The sequence below is a fragment of the Lepidochelys kempii genome, chromosome 10, assembly GCF_965140285.1.
Source record: "Lepidochelys kempii isolate rLepKem1 chromosome 10, rLepKem1.hap1, whole genome shotgun sequence".
Lineage (NCBI taxonomy): Eukaryota > Metazoa > Chordata > Testudines > Cheloniidae > Lepidochelys > Lepidochelys kempii.
Genome location: NC_136389.1, coordinates 58,590,880 through 58,617,828, shown reverse-complemented (window position 1 = coordinate 58,617,828; position 26,949 = coordinate 58,590,880). Strand labels below are relative to the sequence as shown.

At 41.9% G+C, this 26,949-nt stretch overlaps 1 protein-coding gene across 1 annotated transcript in view; it reads left to right on the top strand.

The window, feature by feature from the left end:
• The window catches only part of LIPC (lipase C, hepatic type), a 71,503-nt gene that overhangs the window by 34,533 nt on the left and 10,021 nt on the right, over positions 1–26,949 (top strand). The window contains exons 2-6 of the mRNA XM_073303753.1: positions 13,166–13,353; positions 15,406–15,585; positions 18,765–18,882; positions 22,137–22,370; positions 23,896–24,138. Coding sequence (XP_073159854.1) covers positions 13,166–13,353; positions 15,406–15,585; positions 18,765–18,882; positions 22,137–22,370; positions 23,896–24,138 — 963 coding nt within the window. The remainder of the gene's footprint in view (positions 1–13,165; positions 13,354–15,405; positions 15,586–18,764; positions 18,883–22,136; positions 22,371–23,895; positions 24,139–26,949) is intronic.

Genomic DNA, 26,949 nt, shown 5'->3' with positions numbered 1-26,949 from the left:
TGAGGATTCTCCCAGCCTAGCAGCACCTGCTATGTCCTCCACCTTCCCAGATTATCGAACAAGGGGTGCAGCTGACACATCCCTTTGACCCAGAGATCCATGGCTGCTGGAATGCTTTGGAGTGTGAGCCTCTAGTGTAGATTAGAGCGTAGGTCAGGCTGCTGTAACTTGCATTGGGGGATCAAACAACCACAGCATCCAAAGGCACCTTTTCCTCTTTCTTCACCCTCCACTTCATGGTCTTCCATGCTTAACGTAGCTTGGCTGGACTGGAGGATCTTGCCTACGTTGTTTTCATGGATGTAGGTGTAGGATCTCCCCAAATGTGGAATTCTCCCCAAACTATTAACCCTGCCAGAGCAAGGAAAACACAGTGCTAGAGCAACAACGGGTTAAAAGTCCAATATTCTATGAGCCTGTAGTGCTACAAAAAGGCAGCTTTATACCTTTGAAAATGGAGATTTACAGCTTCCAGTGGGACACACATCATTTACTGCTAGCTGCCCAAGTTAATGCACCTTATCATGACTTTTAAAATATAATTTGCTACATCCTCTTCTACAGCTGGGGTCATGGTAACTAAGGTGATCTGGCTTTACAGGGAAAGTGATAGAAAAATCCTAATAAAAACGGTTTTAAACTCCCTAAAATAATTTTTCTGTAATGCAAGTGGTATACAGTATAGAAAATACAGGACAAAGGTGTGGTACAAAGGTTTTTTCAGCACTCATTTTGGACAGCCTGCATAACTCACTAACAGCTTTGCCAATTTTAAGTAATTCATCATCCCCAACTTAAGCTAAAAAAACCTTTATATCACACCACCATAAATCTCTTCCTGTAATATATTATGTGAAAGAACTTTACGGATTAGAGCTGGAGTGCTTGATATCTATAAATTCAGAATAAAAATATTATGACAGGAGATTAATGAAAAAGAAAACACCTGATCAGTGTATAGTATAGAGAATCTACATGAATTCAGTCTAAGGTAAATAAGCAGGAGATGTATTTAACTTGGTCTTAATGGGGCCAAGAACTAAAGAACTAAATGTTCTTTAATTCCAAGTCTTTTTTGCTAAGAAGCTTTCTTTCTGAATACAATGCATGAACAGACATAACCTGCAATGCATACCATTTACAAGAATTTGTTGCAGAAATAACTGCTTTGGATCATCTCTTGTTTATCAGACACCCACTGTAAGAGATGATGGAGAAAATTTAGGACATGCCCAAAATCTTCTGGGCCCTTTGATCTGAAATCAGTGAACACATTAAACTGTTATTTAGATGAACATCCCTAGTGACTTTCAAAGCAAACAGCTACTATGTGCTTCAAAACCAGGACTTCCCGGGCGGCTATTTTTGCCTTACTAATTCTTCCAGATTAAAACAGTAAAAACAAAATAAAGTTTTAAAAATTCAAAGGGTTAGATGAAAGGTAAGGAAAAAACAAAAACAAAACAGGAACACTAGAAAGAAGAGAAGGCAAAACCAGAAAGGCAAGGGGAAAGTACTAGCAAATGAAGGTTCCATGGGAAATATGTATTTCAATATTTTTAGCACCATTTCTACTAAAATCCAATTCTCTTGGAACTGCAACAATTTAATATACTCAGTCACTAAGTTATTTATCTTAGACTGAGACATCTGGCTTTCTGGGAACTTGCAAAGACATCAGCTTAATTCCCTGTAGCTTTACCAGAGGCATAGCTCCGCTCCAGAGCCACCCATCTTCAGTGTCATGCAACAGAGCTATTATAGTGCCAGTGGTTTGGAAGACCTTACATGGTTGTTACTCTGATGGGTGAATTTCACCTCCCTTAAAGAGAAAATTTCACACACTGGAGAACTTCTGTAGAACAATCCAGGCATATTTCTACCTTGTCTTTCTCATAAACATTTTCACTATTTTAGCTAAATTTCAAATACAGGGTCATATTTCACATACTTTATGATCACTCTTCTCCTTCTGCCTAATACTGCGGTGCAGGAGTTACAATGAAATTGTGACATCTCAGCCATTTCCATGGCAAGTTGTCATCAGGCTAGATTGTCACTTCACTGCAAGATCATGCAGAAAGAAAAAGCGGGGATGTGAGGAGGAAGAACACTTCTATTTCTAGCACAGATATCTTTAAACAGAAGTCCAAAAAAAACAGTCACATCCTTTGCAAAACTGTCCTCTTTTTTCAAATTTCACCCTGTCAGTATAGCCCTGCTGTAAAGTGAAATGGGTATGGCAACCATACAGCTATGCAATTTTCTCCCTATCTTTTGCAATATATAAGGAGAAGAGGAGGAAAAGAAAAGAGAAAGAAATCATAATGTTCTGACTTAGTTGGTTATACAAGATATACACACAGTTTGAATCCTCGGATCAAACATCCTACCTCCCACATTTCTTATTTAGAGATGGGTTGTCTATTCATAACAAATAATTCAGCAAACTTAGCCATCTTTTTTCACAAATTGTCCATGAACAAACTTTGATTTTACTAATTTGTTCCTTATTCAAAATTGTTTGACTCAGCTGCTGTGCAGAGACCACTGTAGATCACAGTTACCAATATATTGTCTCATTGTTCATTTCTACTCACCTGTCCATTTATATTCATCCGTTGTCTCTTGTCTTATATTTAGATTGGTGCAGGGAATGTCTTTTTGTTCTGTCTGTATGGCACCTACCACTACGGGGTCCTGGTCTAGGACTAGGGCTCCTAGAAACTATGGTAACAGCAATAGAAACTATGAAAAGCGTATTTCAGCCTTATACATGTTCTTAAAAGCAGGAGGGAAATGAGAGCTCAAGATGGGCATCTGCACACTTTTGGCATGTATCTTGGCTAAAAAATTTAGTCACACATTTTCATACAAATATTTTCAGTAAATATCTCTGTAAAAGGGGAAAATCATTGGGATGAATGTTTGCAGAAAATAAATAAAAAGGGGCACATACAGTAAGAATATATTCACAGTCTGTATTTGAACAAGTGTCCATGAATACTTTTTGCAGTATTTGCCCAGTTCTAAATCTGATCAACTTCAATAAGAATTTATTTCCTGTGGGAATTTTGTTGAAATAAGGAAGGGAGGGAAAGGATAATTACTTCCCTTTTACTTACATCTTTAAATGAATGTGTGTTGAGTTTAACATTTGTGGAACATACTAGTCCTAAGAATTTCTGGCAAGACTTCTTTTTGTTTCCCAGTATTGCTTCAAGTAGAATTAAAGATAGGTGAAATTCATAGGATATTGCTTTCAATTTAACAATCGCTTTCATACAGTAGAATACTGGACAATCCCTCTTGTGCTTGACAAACACTATTTAAGAGTTCAGAAGGTTAAATAGAACAAGTGTGTGTATTTAGGGGGATTAATTCACCCTATTTTATGAAGATGGGGTCTCCTCTAAACCAGTAACTAAACCTACATTGGCTATATTACTGTGATTGACAGCACACTCTACAAGGCAGAAGCATTAAAATCATCAGAACACTCTGACTAGGCAAGCTCACCCTTATGCAGTGGGCCAGCACAAAGCCCATGCACCATATAAATCCCATTTAAGCTCAATTTAAGGGTCCATGCACCCTAGATGAACATACCATGAGGAAAACCATGTTACCCAGTAACTAATGAAAGATGCTTAGCCCTTTCAGGGGTGGCACATCCTCCTAAATTTCTTTATATAAGAATAATCTACACTGTCTCCCTTTCAGAGAGTATAAAGTGGAAGTCAGGAGACATAGGTTCTAATCCAGACTCTGTCTGAGGACTCTCTGCCTCAGTTTCCCCATCTGCTGAGGATAATCACCACTTGACTGTGGTACTGAGAGGACTAACTGATGTTTTTAAATTGCTTCAAGATGAAAGATGCTAAAGTGGTGTAAAGTTGGTATTTATATTAACCAGAAAAGGAAAAAGGGCCTCAAGCTGTTGAGACTCAGGCTCTTTCCATAAGGTTTTGATTTTTAATGAATGTGAAAAAGGGTTGACCAACAACTTCATTGGCTTTTGTGTTTCAGTCTTTGCCCATCTTTTAGACTAACCATTACTGCTGCTACACTTGGCTCCACAGAAAGTAAACATACTTGGAAAAAAAGATTACATCCAAGTTTTACACAACAAAAGGCAGTTTAATAGGGGAAGAGAAAGATTAGGAAGAACAAAGCACAAGCACCAGAAAATAAATGTCTGTTTGGATGGTTTTTGAGCCAACACAGTATTTACAACTAATGAGGGAAGCAATGTGGATTTGGCAAGAGGAGAGACAATTAACATAGCATGTAGAGTAAAGCAGAAGGCGAATCTGTTCATTTCTGTTTCTTGACATACAGGTTATGCTGCTTGTGCTGCTTCCTCTTTGAAAACCTTGAAACAAACACAGTATTATTTGACTCATATGTGAAGATGTAAGGGAGCTGTTCAGAATAGACAACAGCACATGGGAGCTAAACTATCACAGCACTGAGCCTATGTTCACCGTCATCTCTTTAAAGATCTGCTAGAAAGGCTTTTGCTGGTCTTTTTATATTCTCAGAATCATGAAATGCTGTCATCTGAGACACACTTAGGCATTGGCAGTTTGCATCTCTCTTGGTCACCAGCCTGAATACTTACAAGAGAAGACAGTTCTGAATAAACAGCATCAACAGGAGTGTGACTAGGGTATCATAATAAACAGGTGATGAAGATCTCTGATCAATTATTCTTGATATAAGAAACCTTTGCAAGTAGCGTGCACTCATTGATGTTTTAAACCCAGGTCTGGATTAATGCTGGGGCTTTAGGGGCTGCAGCCCAGGGCCTCGGGCTAAGGGGAGCCCCGCAGGCCTGCGGCCCAGATGCAGCCCACTGCTTCTTTCTATCCAGCCCACGGCAAGTCTCTGCACTGCAGGCCAGATATTGGTCCCCGAGCCTCGGCACCCCGCCTTTCCCCCATGGGCATGGAGCTGCAAGTGCCAGCTTGCCGATGTGTCCCAGCAGCCCCTAGGAAAGGAGCCTTCAGGGAATCTCTGCATGCTGCCCCCGCCCCCAGAGCCAGTTCTGCAGGTCCCAAAGCCACTGGGAGCTGCGGGGGTGGGCGCCTGCAGGCACAGACAGCATGTGCTGTACAGAGCGGCCTGGCCCCTCTGTCTAGGGGCCAGACATGCCGGCCACCTCGGGTAGCAGAGCAGTGCGGAGCCAGGGCAGGCAGGGATCCTGCCTTAGCCCTGCTGTGCCACTGCCCAGGAGCCACCCGGGGAAGTGCCTCCCAGCTGGAGCCTGCACCCCTCATCCCCTCCTGCATCCCAATCCCCTGCCCCAGCCCTGAGCCCCTTCCTGCACCCCAACTCCCAGAGGCCCCACAAAATCTAATTGCCCCAGGCCCACAGGAGTTAATCTGTCCTGTTTGAACCACAGATCAAACAAATTGTACTTAATAAAGAAAAGAACAGTTGTGCTTAACCTGAATATTATTTACAGCTGTTTGTTCTACTGACTTGCATCTTCAGTGATATCAGTGTTGGGTATTTCTTCCGATTGTTCTTTCTGTGGAAGGTAGTTAAATAGTTTCTATTCTAATCAAATTTGGAAACCTAGTGAATAGGTCTAAAGTTCTTGCTAACACATGTACGCACATTCCAGTTATCCATTTTTTTTAATATGGCACAAAATATAATGGATTTTGTCTAGAACACAGTAGGGTAGGATAAGGATAAGGATCTTTGCTTAGTGGCTACTAATTGTATCTACAGCCAAAATCTTTGGTCCTTTTTAATGTTGAAAAAAGTTCATTAGATACAGACCACAGACCTGCTAGGTCCAGTACAGATTATATATAACATAGAGCAGATTGTCATATATATCTCACAGACTTATTTCCTGTGTTTCCCTACAGTGTGAAGGGGGGCTTTTTTGTTGTAGGTCTCAGAACGTGCCCTCCCACAGTGGTGCAGCTGAACTCCTGCACAGGGAAAAGTTTGGGGAGGACAGGCTGTTTTTTATTAGCCAATACAAAAATCATTTCTCTGGAATGGAGTAGGTGTTCACCTCCAGGTAGACGTGGGGAGGATTCTAACTTTCAGAGAAAAAATATCCCTCATGCTTCAAAGGTAAAGAATTCACAAAGGGAAACACAAGAGACAGCCACACCCCTTGTCACCCAGACTATGCATTAGTATGCAATTTTTGTACAAAGTAACACACACACACTCTTTTGTATTAACAGTTTCATTGACTGTTCAGGGGAAGCATAGGAATTGGCTCAAAAATCTGCTATATCAGCCTAAATTTAATCACTCTTCAGGCACCATGGACCACTAAGGCCACCAATACAGCCTTGCCTGTATCCCAGCCCATGAAATCCATACATCACCAATTTCAATTTTTGCTTTGTGCCATGATCTTCTTTCCAAGACCCTGCTTGTCTGTGACTTGTATCTCTCAGTCCTGTTATCTCCATGCATAGAATTCTACTTGTTCATGCTAACTGCCCAGGCCTCTTTACTTTCACCAATCGTCTTTCAAATGAACGTCAGTGCACACGTACAGTATTCTAACTGCATAGCAAACACCAGCTGCTGTTTGTCCCTGAGAACCAAGCAGAGAGGATTGCATTGGTTTGACTCCTTCCAGTTCCCAAGACAATGTCACAATCCTTCCTGTTGTGTTTTCCCCCCAAAGGACAAGGAGTAGATAGAACCTGTTGACCAAACCTGGGGAGTGTTGAAAGTTAGAATGTTGGAATGACAAGAAAATGTTGCACGATCTGGAGCCCTGATGTTGACTGCACACAGTAATTTGAGTGCACTTTGGCTGGCCTATCTTACATATATGTCTAGTGCCGTATAAACCATAATAATCTGGAAAGTAAATGGTCATATTGGCCGAATTACTCTCCCATAAGGAAGGGAGGCAGTTCATATTGCTCCTCCTGGGCATGAGCTGCCACTTACCACTGTTTTCTTTCCCCACACACCCTTTCCAGGGGTGGTGGTTTGGTTTTTTCCTGACTTTACTACTAGATTTCCCTACTTTGCTCTGGGCTTCGGCCAGCTCCTTTCTGAGGGGAGAAGAAGGCTCTTTACCACCTCACACTGGCAGTTAGCGGTGGGGGCTTTTCACCTTCAACAGGCTCTCCTCTGGGGAGGGGCACTGAGCTATCAAATTATTTGCGCCACCTGTGTGGTGTGTCCAGGGCGAGTTAACTGAGGTATCAACGGGCCTGAGTTATTACTAGGGCACCAAGCACTGATCATGCGGCAACTGGCTGGACCCTTATTCTGCATTGCATGGCACCAGGAGGGCTTCAGTGTCTGGCGCAGAAAGGAATGCATGAGGAAATAGAAAAGGGGGATTTGAAGTCTTTCTGGTTCTGCTCCTTGGGTGGATTTACAGGAGGGGGCTAGCGGCACCAATTTTTTGATGACTGCTCTGCATTTATAGTGATTTGTTTGCAAACTGCAATGCACTTATTCTGCCAGGTAGTTTGTGGGAGGAGCCACCTGGCTGTTCCTCGCAAGTCACATTATGTCATAGCTAAGGCTAAGATTTTATCTCGGATATTTTTAGTAAAAGTCATGGACAGGTCATGGGCAATAAAAAAAAATTCACGGAAGCCATGACCTGTCCCTTATTTTTACTAAAAATAATGTGACAAAATCGGGATCTGTGGGTCCTTCACACTGCCAGTGGCAGGGCAGCTGGGAGCTCCGGGGGCCCACATTGCGGGTTGGGTGTTGGAGCTCCACCATGGCTGGGAGCTGCGGGGTGCCCCTGCTGCCCGTGTCGACTTGGAGTTCCGGAGGCGGGGCTACCCGCAGCTCCCTGCCCCTGTGGATGGCAGGGGACCCTACAGTTCCCCACAGCTTCAGGCTGAAGTCACAGAGGTCTCTGGAAGTCACAGATTCCGTTAATTCCACGACCTCCGTGACTAAATCATAGGCTTAGTCATAGCTAATACAAGTTGTGGCCATGGCTTTAACCAGGTCTCTGTGTGTGGTGTCTTCCTCACTGAGGGTCCAGTTCACGGCTCTGTGAATAGTTTTCAGACTTCATTATTGCATGCAGTCTTGTTTTAGCCGTGTTGATCCCAGGATATAGGTGAGTGACGTAATATCTTTTATTGAACCAACATCTGTTGGTGAGAGAGACAAGCTTTTGCGCTTATATACACCTGTAGAGCACTCTGTAAACTCAAAAGCTTATCTCTCTCATCAACACTTCTTTAAACTCATTATTACTTAAACTCCGATTTAAGAGTTCCACACAACGTTAACTCTAATTTTCTACATTACATCCTGCCATTTTGTGTGAGCTTCAGCAGATTATGCTTTGAAAGTGTACAGTTTGGGGGTTTTTGACAGGCACTTCAAAGTGAAAAGAGGCTCGTGAATAGGGTTTTAGATAAACAGCAGGAACACTGACAACACTTCCAGCAAGAAAAGCTCTGAAAGATCAATTGGTGAAACTAAAGCACTCAGAAAGAATCCATCTCATTAACCCTTGTTTATTAATGGACAAATATATATATTGTATCTGGGATTGGGGTTGCCTCCATGACCATCCTGGCTAATAACCATTGGTGGACCTATCCTCCATTAACTCAGCTAATTGTTTTTTGAACTCAGTTATAGTTTTGGCCTTCACAACAGATGCAATGAGTTCCACAGGTTGACTGTGAAGAGTTCCATGTTGCGCTCCAGTCCACTAGTCTATGCTATGCCTCCCCATGACCTAGGTCACAAGCTGCTACTCCTCAGTGGCTTGTGCCAAATTTTAAGTATCTACTAATTCTGGGGGCCTCAGTATATGGGTGGCTGATTTTCAGAGGTGCAGAAGGTCAGTGATTCTCACTAGCCATCCAAGCATGGAAGTACTCAGAATTTGAAACTTGGGTCTATGGCTTTATTAACTTGCGTATTTCTATGACAGAATCAAAACATGTGACTCCCGCATTTGGGGAGCCTGGACCTGAATGTTGGAAGCTCCCTGGAAGTGTGGAGGCCACCAGTGCCTGGACCATGGCCCCTCCCCCTGCTCTGCCCTGAGGCCCGCACCCAATCAGCCTCCTCTCCCCAAGGCCCTACCCATGCTCCACCCCCACTCCACCCCAGGCCCTGCTCAGTCCTGTCCCCTGCCTACACCTTTCTGCCCTTCACCCACCGCTTGTACCTCTCTGTCCCTTCCCTGGAGTGGTTCCCCTCGCCTCTCTACCTTTCAAGGGTCCACAGGGAAGCAGCAGAGAGGCAGGCAGCGGGGAACGCAGGGGGAAGTGGTGGACTGGAAGCAGAAAGAGGAGCCATGTGGATGGGGCCACAGGGGAAGAGCGGGACATGGGAGTGGGACCTCAGGGCAGAGCGGTGGTGGCACTCCAAAGGTGGCAGGCTGGCAGCGTGCCTCTAAAGGGAGCTGTGCAGTATCCTGTTTGGGGAGGCTTAGCCTCCCCTGGCCTATTATACCCACTACCCACGATTGAGGGACTCCTTTGTCTCATAACACAGCAGACTCTGTTGGAACTTTTCACCTTTGAGCGTCATGAATAAGTTCCAAACTGGATTTTTAAGTTTTTCCTCCCAGACCTACCACCTAGCCAAAAGCTCACATCACAACCACCACATTCATACAAAAATCCCAATATAGTAATTTATTACTGAGCAACATCAAAAATATATATGTCAATGTATAAAATGCAGAAAGGTAAAGTCCCTCTGTGTAGTAACTAGCAGGAATTCAGAGAGCAAAAGTGTTGAAAGAAAATGTAAGAGGAGAAAAAACAAAGTAAGGGTGTCCATTTTATTTTCTTCACTATATTTTTAAGTGTTCTTCTCATTTACTAAGAATACAATACATTTTATACCTTGGTGTAGGTAATATTCACAGCTCCTTAAAGTGATTCCATGGTTAAGCATATCTGCTTCTTTAAACTGCACCCCTGGTTTGCTGTGGCTTTATCTTTTCCTAATATTGCTCTTCTCTGAAACCAAAGGCCTCGCATACAAATTCAGCAACTCATGACTGTATGCTGTGAAAGAGAAATGATCAAGCTAAGTTCTAAATAGCTATAATGGTCAAATTGATTTTTAAAGAAAAATATGGCATACTGCATTACTGAAGCTGAGTGTTACAACAGTTAGCAAAGGGTTAACACTTCAGCTTTATTAACTTTATCCCCCTTTAAATGGCTGAATTGGATTTTCCTACCTGTGAAACATACTACACTGTCTGGAGTGACTTGCTGTTACAAAAGGGAATATATGGTAATTAATGACAGAAACAGAAAGCAGCTTCTCACTACAGTAATGCAGTTTTGGGAGCTTTACTGCCATGCCAAAGACATCATTAGCTTGACAGCCAATTAAAATATATTATTTGTATCAAATTTTAGATTCCTAAAATGTAATGTCGAATGGGATGCTTATAACAAGATTAACAATGTTACAGTCTGATCTAAAGACAGAGAAATCAGATGTGAATGATGTGCTATGTATTGTGTAATAGAAAACCCCAATATTACATGTGAGTAGTCCCATTGCTATGCATGCTTCCAGAATAAGAGCCAACTCTGTACATTTATCAAAAGCCTCTTGCAATGTATTGAATTGACTCAGTTAATGTCATCAGAACCTGTGGTTACATTTATAACTGGAACATCAGAGATGGATGTATTCTAGAGATAGGACAGTATGTCAAGAAACATGGTTTCTGAAAAATGTCCGTAGGCATAAAAGTCATGAGCATTGATATTCTCAAACATCACTTTAAGAATGCTCACTTTTGGGAGATGAACTACACACAGAAACATTTCTAATACAGTGGTATATTTTGCATGTATTAAGCAGCTTTCATCCAAGAACCTAAAAGTACTTTACTCACTGTGAATCCCATTCCCCTACAAACCAACCCAGATTCTTATCCAGAGGAGCCACCCCCTCTTCAGCCTATCCCAGGACTCAGCTTCTCTTTGAAACCACCCACCCAGAAGGGAGCAGGGATAGAGCATACCAATGGAACCTCAGTCTGTGAAGGGCTCCCCTTTCTTCCTACAAGCACAAGGTCCATCAGCAAAATGCCAAGTCTCATTTACTTCTCTTAGCCTTTATCCCATGCTGGACAGTGGACATAAGCTCTAATGAATGTTTAGTTCCTAGAAATCTCCTAATATTAAACTTCCAATTTGTACCCTTTTTAACCTAACTGGACCTCCACGATGAGATCAAGAAGGCAGAAAATAAATAAATAGTGTAAAATTCCTTCCTGACACCAAAAACATTAGATTGGTAAGACCCACGGCATCCTGATAGCTCACTATACTACAACAACAAGGAGGAAGTACCGGGCAGCTAAAGATGCAAGGGGCCCCCAAATGCACAAGAAGGGTTTAAATTGATGGAAGGGAGATACATCAGGGCCAAATAGCTTCTCAGCTCCACCCTGGTTGGCCAATAGGAGACAGAGAACCCAAGGTAGGAGGGGCCCAGCTATGATATTTCCAGGTATTTGCTCATGATTAGGCCTCAACTAGAGTATTGTGTCCAGTTCTAGGCGCCACATTTCAGGAAAGACATGGACAAATTGGAGAAAGTCCAGAGAAGAGTAACAAAAATAATTAAAGGTCAAGAAAACATGACCTATGAGGGAGGACTGAAAAAAAATTGGTTTAGTCTGGAAAAGAAAAGACTGAGAGGGGACATAATAATAGTTTCCAAGGACATAAAAGGTTGTTACGAGGAGGAGGGAGAAAAATTGTTCTCCTTAACCTCTTAGGATAGGACAAGAAGCAATGGGCTTAAATTGCAGCAAGGGCAGTTTAGGCTGGACATTCGGAAAAACTTCCGAACTGTCAAGGTGGTTAAGCACTCGAATAAATTGCCTAGGGAGGTTGTAGAATTTCTGTCATTGGAGATTTTTTAAGAGCAGGTTAGACAAACATCTGTCAGGGATAGTCTAGATAATGCTTAGTGGTGCAGGAGTTCATCCTTGAGTGCAGGGGACTGGACTAGATGACCTCTTGAGGTCCCTTCCAGTCCTACAATTTTATGATTCATCCCCTGCCTTTCCCTTATGGGAGCTGGTTATCATACCTGCTGATCCAACTAACATCTCTCCTCCCACCACTGGGATGAAGAGCAGGGGAGAATGACATTCTTTGCAAGTCCTTTTAATGAAAAAAAAATTGCACCTGCCTGAAGTGCGTCAGTAGGATCCAGCTGTCCTCTGCTCTTCCTGCAGCTGGGAGAGGAGTTTGCCTGGATCTAAGCATCCCCTGGAACCGTCCTGGTACTAATGCCTAGTGAAGAAGGATGCTTCTTCCCCTTATTAGGAAACATCACAACCAGGAGGGTCACTCCTTCGAGGTCCCATAAGAACCTGAACTTCTTGCCACATATGCAATGATCATGTAATGGAAATATCCTATTGTAAAGTGACACAGAATGTGAAAGGGGCTTTTGAAAATTTTACCCCAAGTCCCATTTTCAAGAGAGACTCAGGCAGTTAGACTCCTAAGTCTCTTTTGAAACTGGTATGGAGGAGCCTAAGTCACCTAGGTGCTTTAAGAATATTCTCCTATAGCTCCTACAAGGGTATGTTATCAGAAAGTACATGTACCACAACCTATACAAGGAATTTTTATCTTGACTTTCTAGAGACAAATCACTTGAGATCCGCTCTAATGGCTTCAGAGGTCACCCAAAACCCTAAACAGAATTATATGCTTGTATTAAATGGCTGCTTTAGCATACTGCTACTTGCTTTGCATCTACTAGCATATATACATTAGTTATATGTCCCCTGCACAGTTACTATGTTATTGGCTATGCATGTAATAATGTTGTAGAGTCACAACAACTGTACCTTATCCTTATGGTAGATATTGTATCATGCACCATAATTATAAGGCCCATATTTCCTGTGTAATTTCAGTTATTGTGAGAGACAGGCTCAAAGCAAACCTCAGATTCAAACAGCATCAAACTTTGAAAAAGGTCAGCTTTTGACCAAGCTTTGCAGCTTATGCCCAGTTATTAACGGATTGTATTACGCAGCATTTCACTCAATAGAAGTGTATTTTTTTTAAATAACTTTATTCCTCCATGTATTTTAAGCTGTACTGCATAAATAGTCTTTGCAGGTTTTGTATTCCTTGTTACTAGGTATGTTATATAAATTTCATTTCAGAGGCACTGGGGTCACAGCATCAGCACATTAGAATAAAGAAAAATCAACACAGCTCAGCAACCAAATTTCGACTCTATACAGACACAACTGAAGAAGGCTGTCTGATTTTGTTTGATCAGTTGGAAACTCTTGACAAATGCAGTTTCAATGCCTCTCTTCCTCTGGTTATGATAGTCCATGGATGGTCGGTATGAACTTCACATTATTTTCTTTTTAATTCAAGATGCATCTGATCTGATCTACTTCCCTTCTTATTATGTTACTACCAAAGTATCTTCCAAGGAAAGGTTAGGAAAAGAATGACTGCATATTTCCTTAGTAGGAAACATATCTTGAAATAGTCCAGAGTCTGTTACTCCCATTGAATTCGGAGACCGAATATCAACCTCTCATAGAGGAGACCTGTGTTAGAGATTATTTTCATATTCCCTGGTTTAAAGCCTGTAGAGTCTGAACAAGTAGCTGAATTAATGTGCTATGTCTCTAAAGGCTCAAGTACTGATTTCATTTCTGTTCTATTTGCTAACAGATACTTCCAGATTGTTATTGAAAAGAAGTGCTCAAAATCTCCCCACATCTCTTTCACACACACCTTGAAGAGAAATTCTCTATAAAACACTTTCAGCTGAAAATGGAGCCTTGAACAGCAATAAATAACCACTGAACTGGTTCCAAGTTAAAAAAAAAAATTAAAAAGCCAGTTCAAAAAGCCGTTCTAGTCTGCAGTGAATTTTGATCAGCTCTTCAGTTTAAAAAAATGTTCATTTAACAGACATTCAAAGCAGAATCTTATAGAAGCCACACTTACTAGCAAAGGTGGACAAAACTGTCTGAGCAAATCTTTTATCACAGAAAACTTTATAGGGCATTGCCCCCAAGCACATGGATGTAATACCTTTTGGCATTAGTAGGAGCTACAGATGAATAGGGATGGAGAATGCACCACTAAAATTATTTCAGTAAAGGACCCCAAACAAATATGTAAGGGAAAAAAAGATAAACAACTCTCTTCCGAATTCCCATTGAGCTTTTTGTAACAAAATGGAAAATGACGATGCAATTTGAAATTGGAAGAGGAATACCATATCAGAAGTTTGGACACAGTGAACCAGGGTTTCAACTTGTTCTGCAACCTGGTTAACAGTTCCAGTTTTGTAAAACTCAAGTGAAGTTCCCCATATCAGGTACAGACATGTAAATTCAAGAGATTTTATTTGGACCCTGTCTACAATGAGGTTGAAATCCTGGCCTCATGGAGGTCAATGGCAAAACTCCCATCAACTTCAGTGGAGCCAACATTTTACTCTGGGTCTTTAACCAAACTGAGGGACCTTATTCAAACACTGTCCTCATTGAGCAAACAACGGGCCTGAGCCTATTCCCACTGAAGTCAGTGACAAAACTTCTTAACTTCAGCATGAGAGGGATCAGGGCCTGAGTTGGAACGCCGTGCTTAAGCCAAATTTAAACATGGATTCTCAAACTCTGTTAGAGGGTCAGTGGAGAAGAGATTTAGAAGCCTGTAAGTGCCCTGGTGAAGGGAATGTATTCAATTAGTTTAACTTAATTCTGACAGCTTTAGCAGTTAGAAAATTTGGCTGTATTAGATTTGATAGAAACTAAGGATTCTTACAATCAAAAAAGCATTAGGAATTTATGACCCATTGAATTGAATGGGACTCCTCAGGCAAATACAGGCTTCATGATCAAACCTTTAAAAAAGAGAGAGAGAGAGAGAGAGAGCGCACGCATGCTCACAACAAGAACAAAAACAGGGCAGGACAGATTTCAAAATGATTGATGGAATCGTCTAGAAAATCAGAAGTCTGGAACTCTAGATGCCCAGCAATCTTTCACCACCACACCTACCCCTTTCCCTGTACCTAGGATTTTTGGAGGGTAGCTGCTGTAAAATGAAATATGAGAAATTACTCAGTTATCCCTAGAAGAGAGAGTAAATACAGTGGCACCTGTTCATTGTCAAGGGCCCATGTCAAAAGGCCCAAAAGTTGAATGCTTTTGATATTGGCTCTTGAGTTTGTTTTATCCTTCTGATCTTACTGCTATATGCAATCATTTTATCGTCATCCTCAGAAGTGATATACAAAACCTGATGACTACTAAATAATCCTCCTTGCTCACATATTCTCGTTTTCATGCAATTAGTTGTCAGGAATTGCATAGGAATGTACTTGGTAAAGAGGTTCTTCCCCCCCTCCCACCCAAACCCTTTTTTACAGGTGGATGGAATGTTAGAAGGGTGGATCTGGAAGATGGTAGCAGCCCTGAAATCTCAGCATAAACAAACAAATGTGATTATTGCAGACTGGCTTACACTTGCTCACCAGCATTACCCTATAGCAGCACAGAATACACGCAATATAGGACAAGAGATAGCAGGTTTCCTGGAATGGCTGGAGGTAAGCGCCCCGAATCAAAATGTGTTTCTTTGAGCAAGAGCTATTTTCTCCTTTTGTTTATGCTTTCACCTTAGTTCGAAGTTATGTTGTTAATGTGCTCTGCTTCACTCACTTACGTTCTTTCATTGCAATGCACAAACAAATTTCTTCCATAAACTTTAAGATGACTTCATAAAAATTTTATTGTGCAAGAGAGAAACAGCAAGTGGCCTTCTGTTTATTAAAACATTTGATATTACTTTAGAGATGTGATCGTTTCATGCTACTGTAATTTTCTTTGTTCTGTTAGCACTTCTGCAGGCAGCTGTTTGTCTGAGTTATAGACCTGTACTGGATAATAAAGCTCAAGTTCAAAACACTTAAACTGACAGTGGTCGGTGGAAGCAGGGGAGGGATGAAAGAGCAACACATTTTCAGAGCCTGGTTTTGCGTGAGCATCACTGGCAAGAAGAATGGGCTTCGCTGGACAGGGGCGGAGGTGTTTTGGCTTCAGTTCCCATCTCTGCCACAGACTTTAAGGGTGATCTTGGACAAGTCTTTGCTTCAGTTCTCCACAGCTGGCACTAAGCACTTTGGTCCCCTCAGGCCCTCCCCAAAGTGGACTCAGCTGCTGTGGAAGCAGCAGCAAGGCCTGAGCTGTGCTAATGTGATGACTCCCAGCATTGGGCACTGCGCCTGGTTTCAGTTAAAGAGGGAGCACCCTCACAGAGACAGACACATGTGCTTCAAAGCTGTCCTAGCTGTGGCAGGCAGCCATGCCAGAGCTGCATTGGTCTGATGGCTACCAGCTACTGCTTTTGCCATGATGGTGATGGAGGAGCGCGATGATGATATTTCAGCGGATGGGGGAGTGAAGATTGACAGAACAAGAGCTACCCCTATAAATCAGGTGCTTTAGGCAGCCCCCTATTTAGCGTGCACACACACACACACAGAGCTGGTCCAGGATTCCCCATACGTAAAATGGGATAATGCTTCCCTACCTCACAGGGAAAATATGAAGTCACAGGCCACATCTACACGAGAGAGATTTGTTGGCATAGCTGTGTTGGTTGAGGTGTGAAAACACACACACCCACAAGCCTAGCCAACACAGCTGTCCTGGCAAAAACCCCAGTGTAGATGCAACTGTGCTGACAGAAGAGTGCTTCTATTGGCAGAGCTCATGTCATCTGGAGAGGTGGTGTAGCTATGCCACCAGAAAACCTTCTGTCAGCATACACTGCATCTACACTCAGGGTCTCTGCCAGTATAACTGTGCTGGTATAGCCGTATCAGCAAAGTCTGTGTAGTGTAGACCAGCCCACTTCCTTTTAGTCATGGCTATGTCTACACTGAACTTTCTTTTGGGGGGAAAAAGAAGTCTGTAAAGTTGACTGAGAAATTTGTAACAAACGGTAATGAAGAGCAAAGCATCTACCATCGGTGATGGCAGGATGATGAGTCTGGTGGCACCTTAAAGACTAACAGATTTATTTGGGCATAAGCTTTTTTGGGTAAAAAACCCACTTCTTCAGTTGTATGACTCCATGCATCTGAAGTGGGTTTTTTACCCACGAAAGCTTATGCTCAAATAAATCTGTTAGTCTTTAAGGTGCCACCGGACTCCTTGTTGTTTTTGTGGATACAGACTAACACAGCTACCCCCTGATACTTATGGAGAGTGGACACTATACCACAGAGAGCACGAAGATAACGGGTGTCACCCTTCTACTTTGTGAGATTAAAAGTAACCTTTGCTCTTGTTCAAACTGGGTCATGGTGGCAGTGACCTGAAGTGATATTTTGATAGCTGATCTATGTGAAACAAGCGGGTAGACTTAGTGCAATTCCCAGCACATCAGAGACATCACTGACGATCATACTTGCTAGCTGTCTCAGCCGACAAAGCAAGGACTGACTACAGCATGGGGCTGAAGAAGTGATTCTGAGCACATTGCTGTGGCAGCATGGGTGGATTCCTTTATGCTGTGTCCCCCCAAGATTTACACTGGCTGTCACCTTTCACAGCTTTACATTCCATTGAGAGGGAGATTAAATTCACTGGAGAGAAAGTTCATAAAGTAAACAGTGCTAACAAAACACAGTTGTGTTGAAACTAATGAAACAACAACAAAAACTACCCCCAGTCTACTTAGCAATGAGAATTTTCCTTTCCACCCTCCAGAAGTGTATTTCTGATGTGTGTCCAACTGCTTAGAGCCAGATGTGAACACCTGAAATGGCCACAGTGGAGGTATCAAATATTTCAGAGGTGTATGTGTTTTAATTGAAAATACAAAGAAAGCCAATCTTAGAGTTCTTAGTCCAGGCGTTTAGGAGGCATCATTTCTAGTTTAGCAATGTCTGTTAAGAAAACTATTAATTTCAGATTTCCCAGGTGTAATTTCTGAGAATCACCTTTCACAAGAATTTACTGTTTTCCCTCTAAATACTTCTCTCTAGTGGAGATTGAGAAATGTAGCAGAATAACGTGGCTTCCGGTAAAGTCCACCCTGAAAGGTTTGGATATTTCTGTAAGAGACACAAATACCACATTTTTCTTTCCAACTCAGAAAATTCTTGTGCTTCAGAGTGTAAGTGAAAGAGCTAAGATATATGCCGTATTGAGTAGGAAGAGTGATGAGCCCAAGGCCATTCTACTTCAGTGGGCTTGTTTCAGATCAGATACCCAGTTGTACAAATTAGTCCAAGAAATGACACTGATGTATCACTTTACATTTCTGATAAGAAGGCCTGTGATACTTTGCTTGCAATATGCATCAGTGTCTCAGTATGAGGTGACAGGACACTATATGTAAAGGATTGTTTTACCCTGTATTTAACACACATCCAGCAACTGAAAAGCAGAATACTGCAGACACAGATAATACAACACCTGCAACATTTCTAATGAAGATCAGCAAACCCCTGCTATTTCTACCCAGGGCGTACCTGAGCAGAGTATGTGAACAACAGTGTCTAATTGTATGGCAGTTTCCTGAAGTATGCACATGTCCAGTAGAAGTTAAATGAAGTTAAAACCAACAAATGCCTTTTGTGACCTAAGCACCTCATTCGATCATTGGTATCAAAATACAAACTGGCTTGTGTTGTAGCCGATGGGAATTCTTAGACAGCAATTACCAGTTTATTTTTCATTTTTTATGCAACTAAGTCAAACTGCTGATGTCTTCCAGGAATCTGTTCAATTTTCCAGAAGCAATGTTCATCTAATTGGGTACAGCCTAGGAGCTCATGTTTCAGGGTTTGCTGGCAGTTATATTAGTGGCACAAACAAGATTGGAAGAATTACAGGTAAAAAAAATATTTATAATTTTAATAGAACAGCCATCTGGCTTCATTGCTTAAGTGTACTGATACTTAACAGCCTTATGTTACAGCTTACATTAGAACTATAATTTTTTAAAAATGAGCAATCTTATCTTCACTGATTGTGTGAGTGTATAACAGTGATATTTACACTGGATTTTCAAAGGTTTTCTTGTAATTAATTTATTTCAGGAGTCCTATGATGCAGTGTGCTAAATAAATTTACGTTTGTACTGGTCTTCTTTTCTAATATAATTATTCCAAATTTTTACACACACACTGAGGTCCTGATTCTGAAAATACTTAAACACGTAAGCAACTTTGTATGCTTGAATAGTCCCAACGAACTCAATGGAACTATGCAAGTGTGAAAATTTACTCGTATGTGGGATCAAAAACTGAAAGATCTGCAGATATTGTTCTCTGTGGGCGTATTTTAGTAGTTATATAATTATTGCACATATTCATGTCTTTAAAGGAAGGCCCATTGTTTTGTATAATGTAGTGCTGAACAGGAGGTAAGCCAGACACCCATCATTTGGAACTGGATCCCCAAAACAAATATGTTTAAATCCAATCTTTTGTTCAGGCCCACCACTATGAGGGAGCAAAAAGTAAAGTCTATAGCCTCAAGCTCCATATATGTTACAGTTTGCAGGACATCCACTACAGGTCCTAAGGTGAATCCTAGGGCAAAACTCTTCTGATTATTAGGTCTTATGAGTAAGGCCCTGTGTAAATAAAGATTTCATGGAGGGCATGGAAATCATGAAAATGCCTCCAAACTGTGATCTCTTAAGTATTTGTCCTTGAAACTGATTACATTTACATGTGAAATTCATTCAGTCCTTGAAATTGACTAACATTTGTTGTACAATTCATTCCATCCTCAAAATTGATTAATTTCAGTTGTAAAATTTATTCCCTGCAAACTCTGTGAAATTCAATACTTTGCCATGTCTGCTATGGTGAATTTTCTTTAAAAAAAAAAAAAAAAAGATTTACGCAGGGTCCTACTTATGAACCTTCTTACTTATTTGCCTTCTCCAACCTGATCAAAACCAAAGTCCACACAATATCTAGAGTCCGAACATAAACCCTTCCTGGGGTTTGCCTGTTTAACAAAGGAATAGGAGATAAGATAAAGTTCAACTCATGCCTTTGCCCCAGGCGTGACAGCTGTCAGGATTCCTACCTCAGGCCTGCTCATTCTACACCCTATATTCTCTATTCCTGAAGAACTGCTCCTACCTCCCTTATACCAGGTGTCAAAATAAACCACTGCCTTCAGTGAGCCAGCAGAACTCACTGGATATTGCTGGGAAAGGGTTAACACCTGCTCACAGGGCGGGGTGTCTCAGGCACTGCCAGCCTTCTACAGATCTGTAGGAAGAATACCACAGCGTCCAAATGTATTTTCTCAGTTCACCACATGATTCTTTTTCTTTGACAGAAGCTGTAATAAGTGGTGAAATAAATGGAAGAGAAGCACATTTAGAGTCTGCCAAATGCTTGATATTTAAAGGCAAAGTGCACCCTTCTGAAAATATTTCTCTTAGCTGTAACCACTGTACTTTTTTCTTGGCTGGCCAACGCCTGTGCAAGGGCTCTGACAATAAAAAAATGCAATTGTTGTATTTTTAGAGCTGTGAAATAGTCCATTTTGGACTAGCTGTGCATTGACTGCCGGTTCGTTCTCCTTCTAATGTACATTTTCTTGAAGTTACTCATTTTCTGCAGTGGAATGGTAATTAGAGCCTTGATCCTGCTTCCGCTAAAGTCTCTGACAAAATTCCCATTGACTTTAGTGGTGCAAAAGCAGGCCTCATCAGAAAAGCCATACGAACTCCACTTGCCACAAAGAAGCAGAATTTAGCACTTAAGCTTTTATTTAGGCTTTGGTTGGAAAAAGAAGCAAATTTCTCATTGCAAAAAGTTTATGCTCTAATGGGAACTAGATTCAGTTTTGAAGCTTCTCCCACTGGTGTAGAAACTGGGCTGAAATTCTTCTAAGCACAGAATCTTAGGATATCCAGTACTTACGTGTTCTGAATTGGAAGAATTACAGCAAGGATCTTTCTTCTAATATTTCTGTACACCATCTTCCAGCCTGAGTCCAAACCAGGGAAGTGCAGAGGTCCAAAAGCATCAACCTAAGGATTCCACTCAAGTATGGTTCAAGTTCTGGGCAAAGGTTCAGAGTGCTTCTTATTTTATCCTAAGTAGTTTGGCCATCCCTAGCAGGAACCCTCAATATACCCTTTACCCTTTAAGGGTGAGCAAGTGAGAAAATGCTTAAAATAATTAAAATACATTATTTCTAAATATAATTAGGTATATTCTTCAGTAGCACTGAAATAAGCTTGCAACAATAATCTCCATTAACTGAACACTGAATGGAAAATATCTACAAAAATTGGCCACACATTCATTATAGCCAACTTTACTTTTAATACACATGTGCCAATTCTGCTCCCATTAGACAAGGGGATTAGCAGGACTATCCAAGCAGCGTCTGGCCCAGAGTAGTCTTCTAGACACAGAAAAGCAGCTAAAAATGTACATGGGACATTAAAAAAAATTAGTTCTTCAATAGCCCTCAGAAAGTAAGGTGATAGGCACCTTGGAAAAATATTTAATAAACTAAATCTAACACTCCAAGTCTGGAATATTTTTTCTAAAGAGGGATAATTATTAGCCTTGAAGTACAGTCATTTGATGGTGGAGAATCATTCTGAATAAAAATAGCTAACCAGACACCAGAAGCCTTTCTATAAACAAACCAAACATTATGAAGTCTCAGGTCTCCAATGTAAGGTAAAAGTCAAGCTTAATGTGGAACACCTGTCTGCAATAGGGCCTCTGCCATGTGTGACCTCTGCAGGATTTAAAAACCAAAATTAAGTAAACACCCACCCAAGCAGACGTAGTGGCAGTGAACACGGCTTGTCTACAACAAACACATCTATCTCTTCAGGCTAGTGTCCTTGTATATATAGCAATTACTGTTTGTTAGTGTCTATATTTGCTTTTAACTCTTTGGGTGTAGTTGTGTTCCCCCTACTCGTGGCCTTTTTGTCCCTAGTCTTGTTTCTTAGCATAAAGAAGGCAAGCCGTCACTAAAAGTCCGGGCAGTCATAGAGTGTGTTTTTCTCAGTTTTATGGTATTAATTTCATAACTTCTTCTGGTAAATCAAATCTACTGTAACTCTCAAACAGATTATTTGCATTTATTGTAGGCCTTGACCCCGCTGGTCCTTTGTTTGAAGGAATGTCACCAACAGACCGTTTATCTCCAGATGATGCAAACTTTGTAGATGCAATTCATACATTTACTCAACAGCACATGGGTCTCAGCGTAGGGATCAAGCAGCCAGTGGCACATTTTGACTTTTATCCCAATGGAGGCACCTTTCAACCTGGCTGCCACATCATGCATGTGTATAATCACATTGCACAGTATGGAATCACTGGTAAGAAGTGCTTTTTGTCATGTCAAGGAAGCATTGCAGTCTGACTGACAGCAGCTCTGAGAAACTTCTAAATGTCCATATGCAATTAAATAGCCTAAAGTATCACCCAATATAAACAACATACTGTAAAAGGGAGCTTTTCTTAGCTAGAAACTGATTACCTGATTTTTAAGATGCTCTAAGCACCCACAGTTCACATTGACTTGAGTGAGAGCTCTGGGCACTTAGCACCTCTGAAAATTAGGACAAAAGCATCCTACTATCAACCAATTTGGAATGAGTCCAAGGATACTTATTTTGGGTACTGAGGCAAGAGGAGAGTTTACCCTAATTAAGACAGATACATTTACAATGCAATTAGTTATTTAAAATCAAATAAAATTCAGTACTGTACTACTTACCTCCCCGAATTATCTCCCCCCTTGCTACCCTCACAACTCTCAGGCACTACCCTGCAAAGTGGACAAACTCGCTCGCTCTCTCTCTAGGACCTTATTGCCAATTAGACAAGTAACAATCTAAGTTTTATATATAGAAGCTCTGTCCTAGTGTAGCGCAATGTAAATGTACAGAGACACCCCCGAAGGAGGTTGTAACTGCTGCAATATACTGCCGGAAGATAAGGCACTCATGCAGAGTGACAATTAGAATGATTTGCTGAAACACCAGAACAGGGCAGAGTTTGCCCAGCATACTGCATTCCAAAACATTTTCAGCTGTTCTCACAATACCAAGAAATAAAGCTATTAGATAGCCCATATCTGGCTTCAGCAGCTATGAATTAGGAAGCTCATGAGTGAGGATGTGTTTTCATAGTCTACCATGGTATATAACCACACAGAGAGGAAAATAAGATCTAAAACTGTAATACTAAAGGAAAAGACTGTTAAAAATTACTTTTAAATTGAAGGCTGTTGATAGCAGCATGAAGAATAAGTACCCTAGTGTCAGGCTTGTTTCTCAACAATTTACTGTGGGAATAATGCATTCATGTTGTTCCTGTTGAACAACAACAGCTGCAAATGTGATTCATCAGGGAGGTTAGTCACTTAAATAGGTGTACGATATGCCAGGTATTACAGGAACAACCAAAGTGCAGCACAGCGTTCTGCAGTGCAGCCCACAGTGGCTGTCCTCTTTAATATGAAGTGAAGTCTGAAAAGACTACAGATACCAGCATGCTATGTTCCATATGGAACAGCCAAGATGGGGCATTGCATTCTGGTATCTGTAGTCTGAACAATTTTATTAAAGAAGAGGATGTGTACAATCTGTTCCATTTTGTACACATTAGTTCCTGCTACGTTTGCCAGCTCAGTCAGATAGTGTTTGGATGCTCCTTGATAGAATTAAGAATTCTACATGTGTCTCTGCGGGGATTGTCTAACTGATAGGATTTAGTAGTAAATATGATGTGTTGAGAAGGATCAATAAGATTTACATGGCAGCTTACTACACTGCTTTGTAACTGGCATGGGAAGTGGGGGCACAGGAATGTCAAGGGTTTTGCTATTATATTTTCCAGGGATCACTCAGACAGTGAAATGTGCACACGAGAGGTCGGTTCATCTGTTCATTGACTCTCTACTGCATGATGATAAGCAAAGCATGGCCTACTGGTGCAACGATATCCAAACCTTTGACAAAGGAATGTGCCTCAGTTGTAGGAAGAACCGTTGCAACACCCTGGGCTACAACATCAGAAAGGAGAGGCTCCAGAGGAACAGACGGCTCTTTTTGAAAACACGAGCACATGCGCCTTTCAAAGGTTAGTAGGTACACTTGCTCAGGAGCCCAACTAGAAAATGAAGTGAAAAATTAACTAGGTTTTTGGATCTTGTTAAGTCATTTGCCTAAGTGATAAAATCACTAGGTCAAAATCAGTTTGTCCAGATAGTTGTGAATCCTAGTGGGCTTTTCCCCCCAGCCATTCCCTCAAGAGCTCTCTTAATATTTTAATGGGAGAAGCAAGTTGCATGCTTATCACACAGTAACTGTGGATTCGTGGTTTCTAAGCTGCTCAGGTCCTGATCTGCAGAATTTTCTTATAGCTAACTCAAACCGAACAATTGGTATAGCATATGCAGGCTGCCAGCCAAGCCAAAAAAAAAACCCCATAATTGCTCAGGGAGACCTGTAAGACCTCCCATTCTGACTGTGGTACAAATTTTATCTGTAATTAGTCTATAGCAGACATACAAATGATTACTTTTCAAACAGAAGACAGAACAGAATAGTGTGGGTTTTTATAGGGTGGAATTGTAGAACTAAAATGAAGCTACTGGAATTCTAGAGTTATCTTCATTAAATCACTTTGTCAGGAGCACAATAACAGCTCACTATTTGAATTTGGAGAGAAAACACATACATAATTACACCAATTACTATTGGGGGGGGTGGAAATAGGTCTGATAGAGAATTACGGAATAGAGGCCTATCTGCACTATAAAAATTGTCAAGGGACCTGGTTACATACTAACTACAACATGAGTTCTCAGCTTTGGGACTGAGGGATGGGAGGATGGGAACTGGTATCAGGGGTTCAAAGCCACCATACCCTTTCCATATTGCTATCAGTAAGGGAGGTCTTAGAATGGAAGGGGTTAAGAACCACTGAGTTACAACACAGTGAACACACAGTCCCATCTTGTAGTGTAGCTGGGTCCATGCTAATGACTTGGAAACACAGTAAGAGCCCATCTACACTGCAAGACAGAATCAGGTTTAACCATGTCCCAGGGCTATTGTGCTGTAACCATGTCCACTGACACAATTGCTTTTGTAGTGTAAACGGGCATTGGGTGAGAGTTTGAAATAGTAAAGTAAAGAACACACCTCTTTTCATCACCCCCAAGGTCTTTGGTGGCATCCAGTTACCTCTCGAAATCAGGACTGAGTCCTCCAGCCCAGGTCATTTCCTACAAATAGTTCTTACAGTAGTTAAGATGACTTAACTGCAGGTGGCAGACACACACCATCCCATTCCTGACCCCCACAGCTGTGTGGGGGTGACAGGGCATTGGATAGTCAGGGGCAGCCAGAGTAAGAGAGGGGAAGGAAAGGCAAAGGCTGGCAGCTTGGGGAGGATGTAGGAGGAGGAGCCAGGAACAGGCTCCTCCCCTTCCCCCCACTCGACAGCTCCTCCCCTTTCTCCTGCTGCTGCTGCCACCTGCTGGCTCCAAGCTCACAGGAACTAAAAAGAAAGAGGCAGAAGAGCACTGAGGTCAGAGGAGAGAACGTCTCTCTGTCCTCAGGGCTGTTGCCTGCATCACAGAGCATCCAGCAGCGTGGGAATTGCAGGGGAAAGCCTGTGCTACAGGAGATTCTGCTGGGACTCCACAGATGCAATGTGTGCCATGGGCAGTCTGGCCCACATGGTCTCACATGCTGTTAAAGAGAATATGAGAATTGTCTGAAGGAGACACTGTGTTCAGTCCTTCTCCCTCTTTTCAGAAATAAGCTATTTATTGTCACCACTTTGGATGCTGAGAGGTTGCCAGAGGGAAAGGGGATGCCCACATAGTTTGCACATCCCTAGAACAAGCTCTGCTTATGTACAGAACTACTGAGTTTTGCTGCTTATATTTTGCAGTATGATGTCCCCAGTGCTCAATGTATAATTCAATGTAATGCTTTCACACACATTTGGCTTCTTTTGAAAGATTTTTGGAAACCCTTCCTCTAATCCTAGTTTAAAATGAATAGCATTTACTCCAAATGGGGAGGCTACAAGCACAGCTCTGTCTCAGCTACTCAGACTGGACTGGATTTAATCCATATGAAAACAGAAAAAAGTTGACATTTTCTGAATTTCCTATTTTATTTTATTTTTAATTATGTGGTAAGCTAACTGTCATGGAACACATCACTCACCACCGGACAGGTGCCTCCTCCTGGTTGTTCTGGAGATTAGCTCAAGGCCAACACCCCATCTGTGGTCTGCACCCCATCACTCCTTCTCCGCAGTCCACCTGCAACCCTCTCACAGCATCAGGAGCCACTGCATCCTATTCATGGTTCAGTCCCCTAGCCATGTGACTATCCATGTTCCCCTCTTCTGTGGGAGTTTAGTTCCTAGTCCAACCACTTCCCCAGTGGTGACTGCAGTCAATTGTCCTGCTACGTCCCCAGTGGCAAGTGGGAGGGACCCAGGCCTGCTCTCTACTCTGGGTCCCAGCCCAGGGACCCTCTGAATTGCAGTCACTTACTGCAGTCCTTTGCCTCTACTATTGCTACTACATTTCCCTAGGCCACTTCCTCAGTCTCAGCAGCCCATCCGGAGCGCTCTCTCTTCTCCCCAGGTTCCTGCCTGCATTGCTTTGTCCGAGATGCTACAGGATTGCAGCCTACTCCAGACACAGTGCTCCCTCCTCAAGCTCCAGGCAGCTATAGCCCTGCTCTTCACTGAGGCTCTTTTTATACGGGCCTGCTGGGCCTTGATTGGCCGCTCCTCACAGCCCCTCTCCTATTGGCTGCTTTTTGCCACAGCCACTCTAGGGCTCTATTAACCCCTTACAGGCCAGTGTGGGGCGGATGCCCTATCACACTGCTCAAAATATATTTTGACATTTTAGGAGCC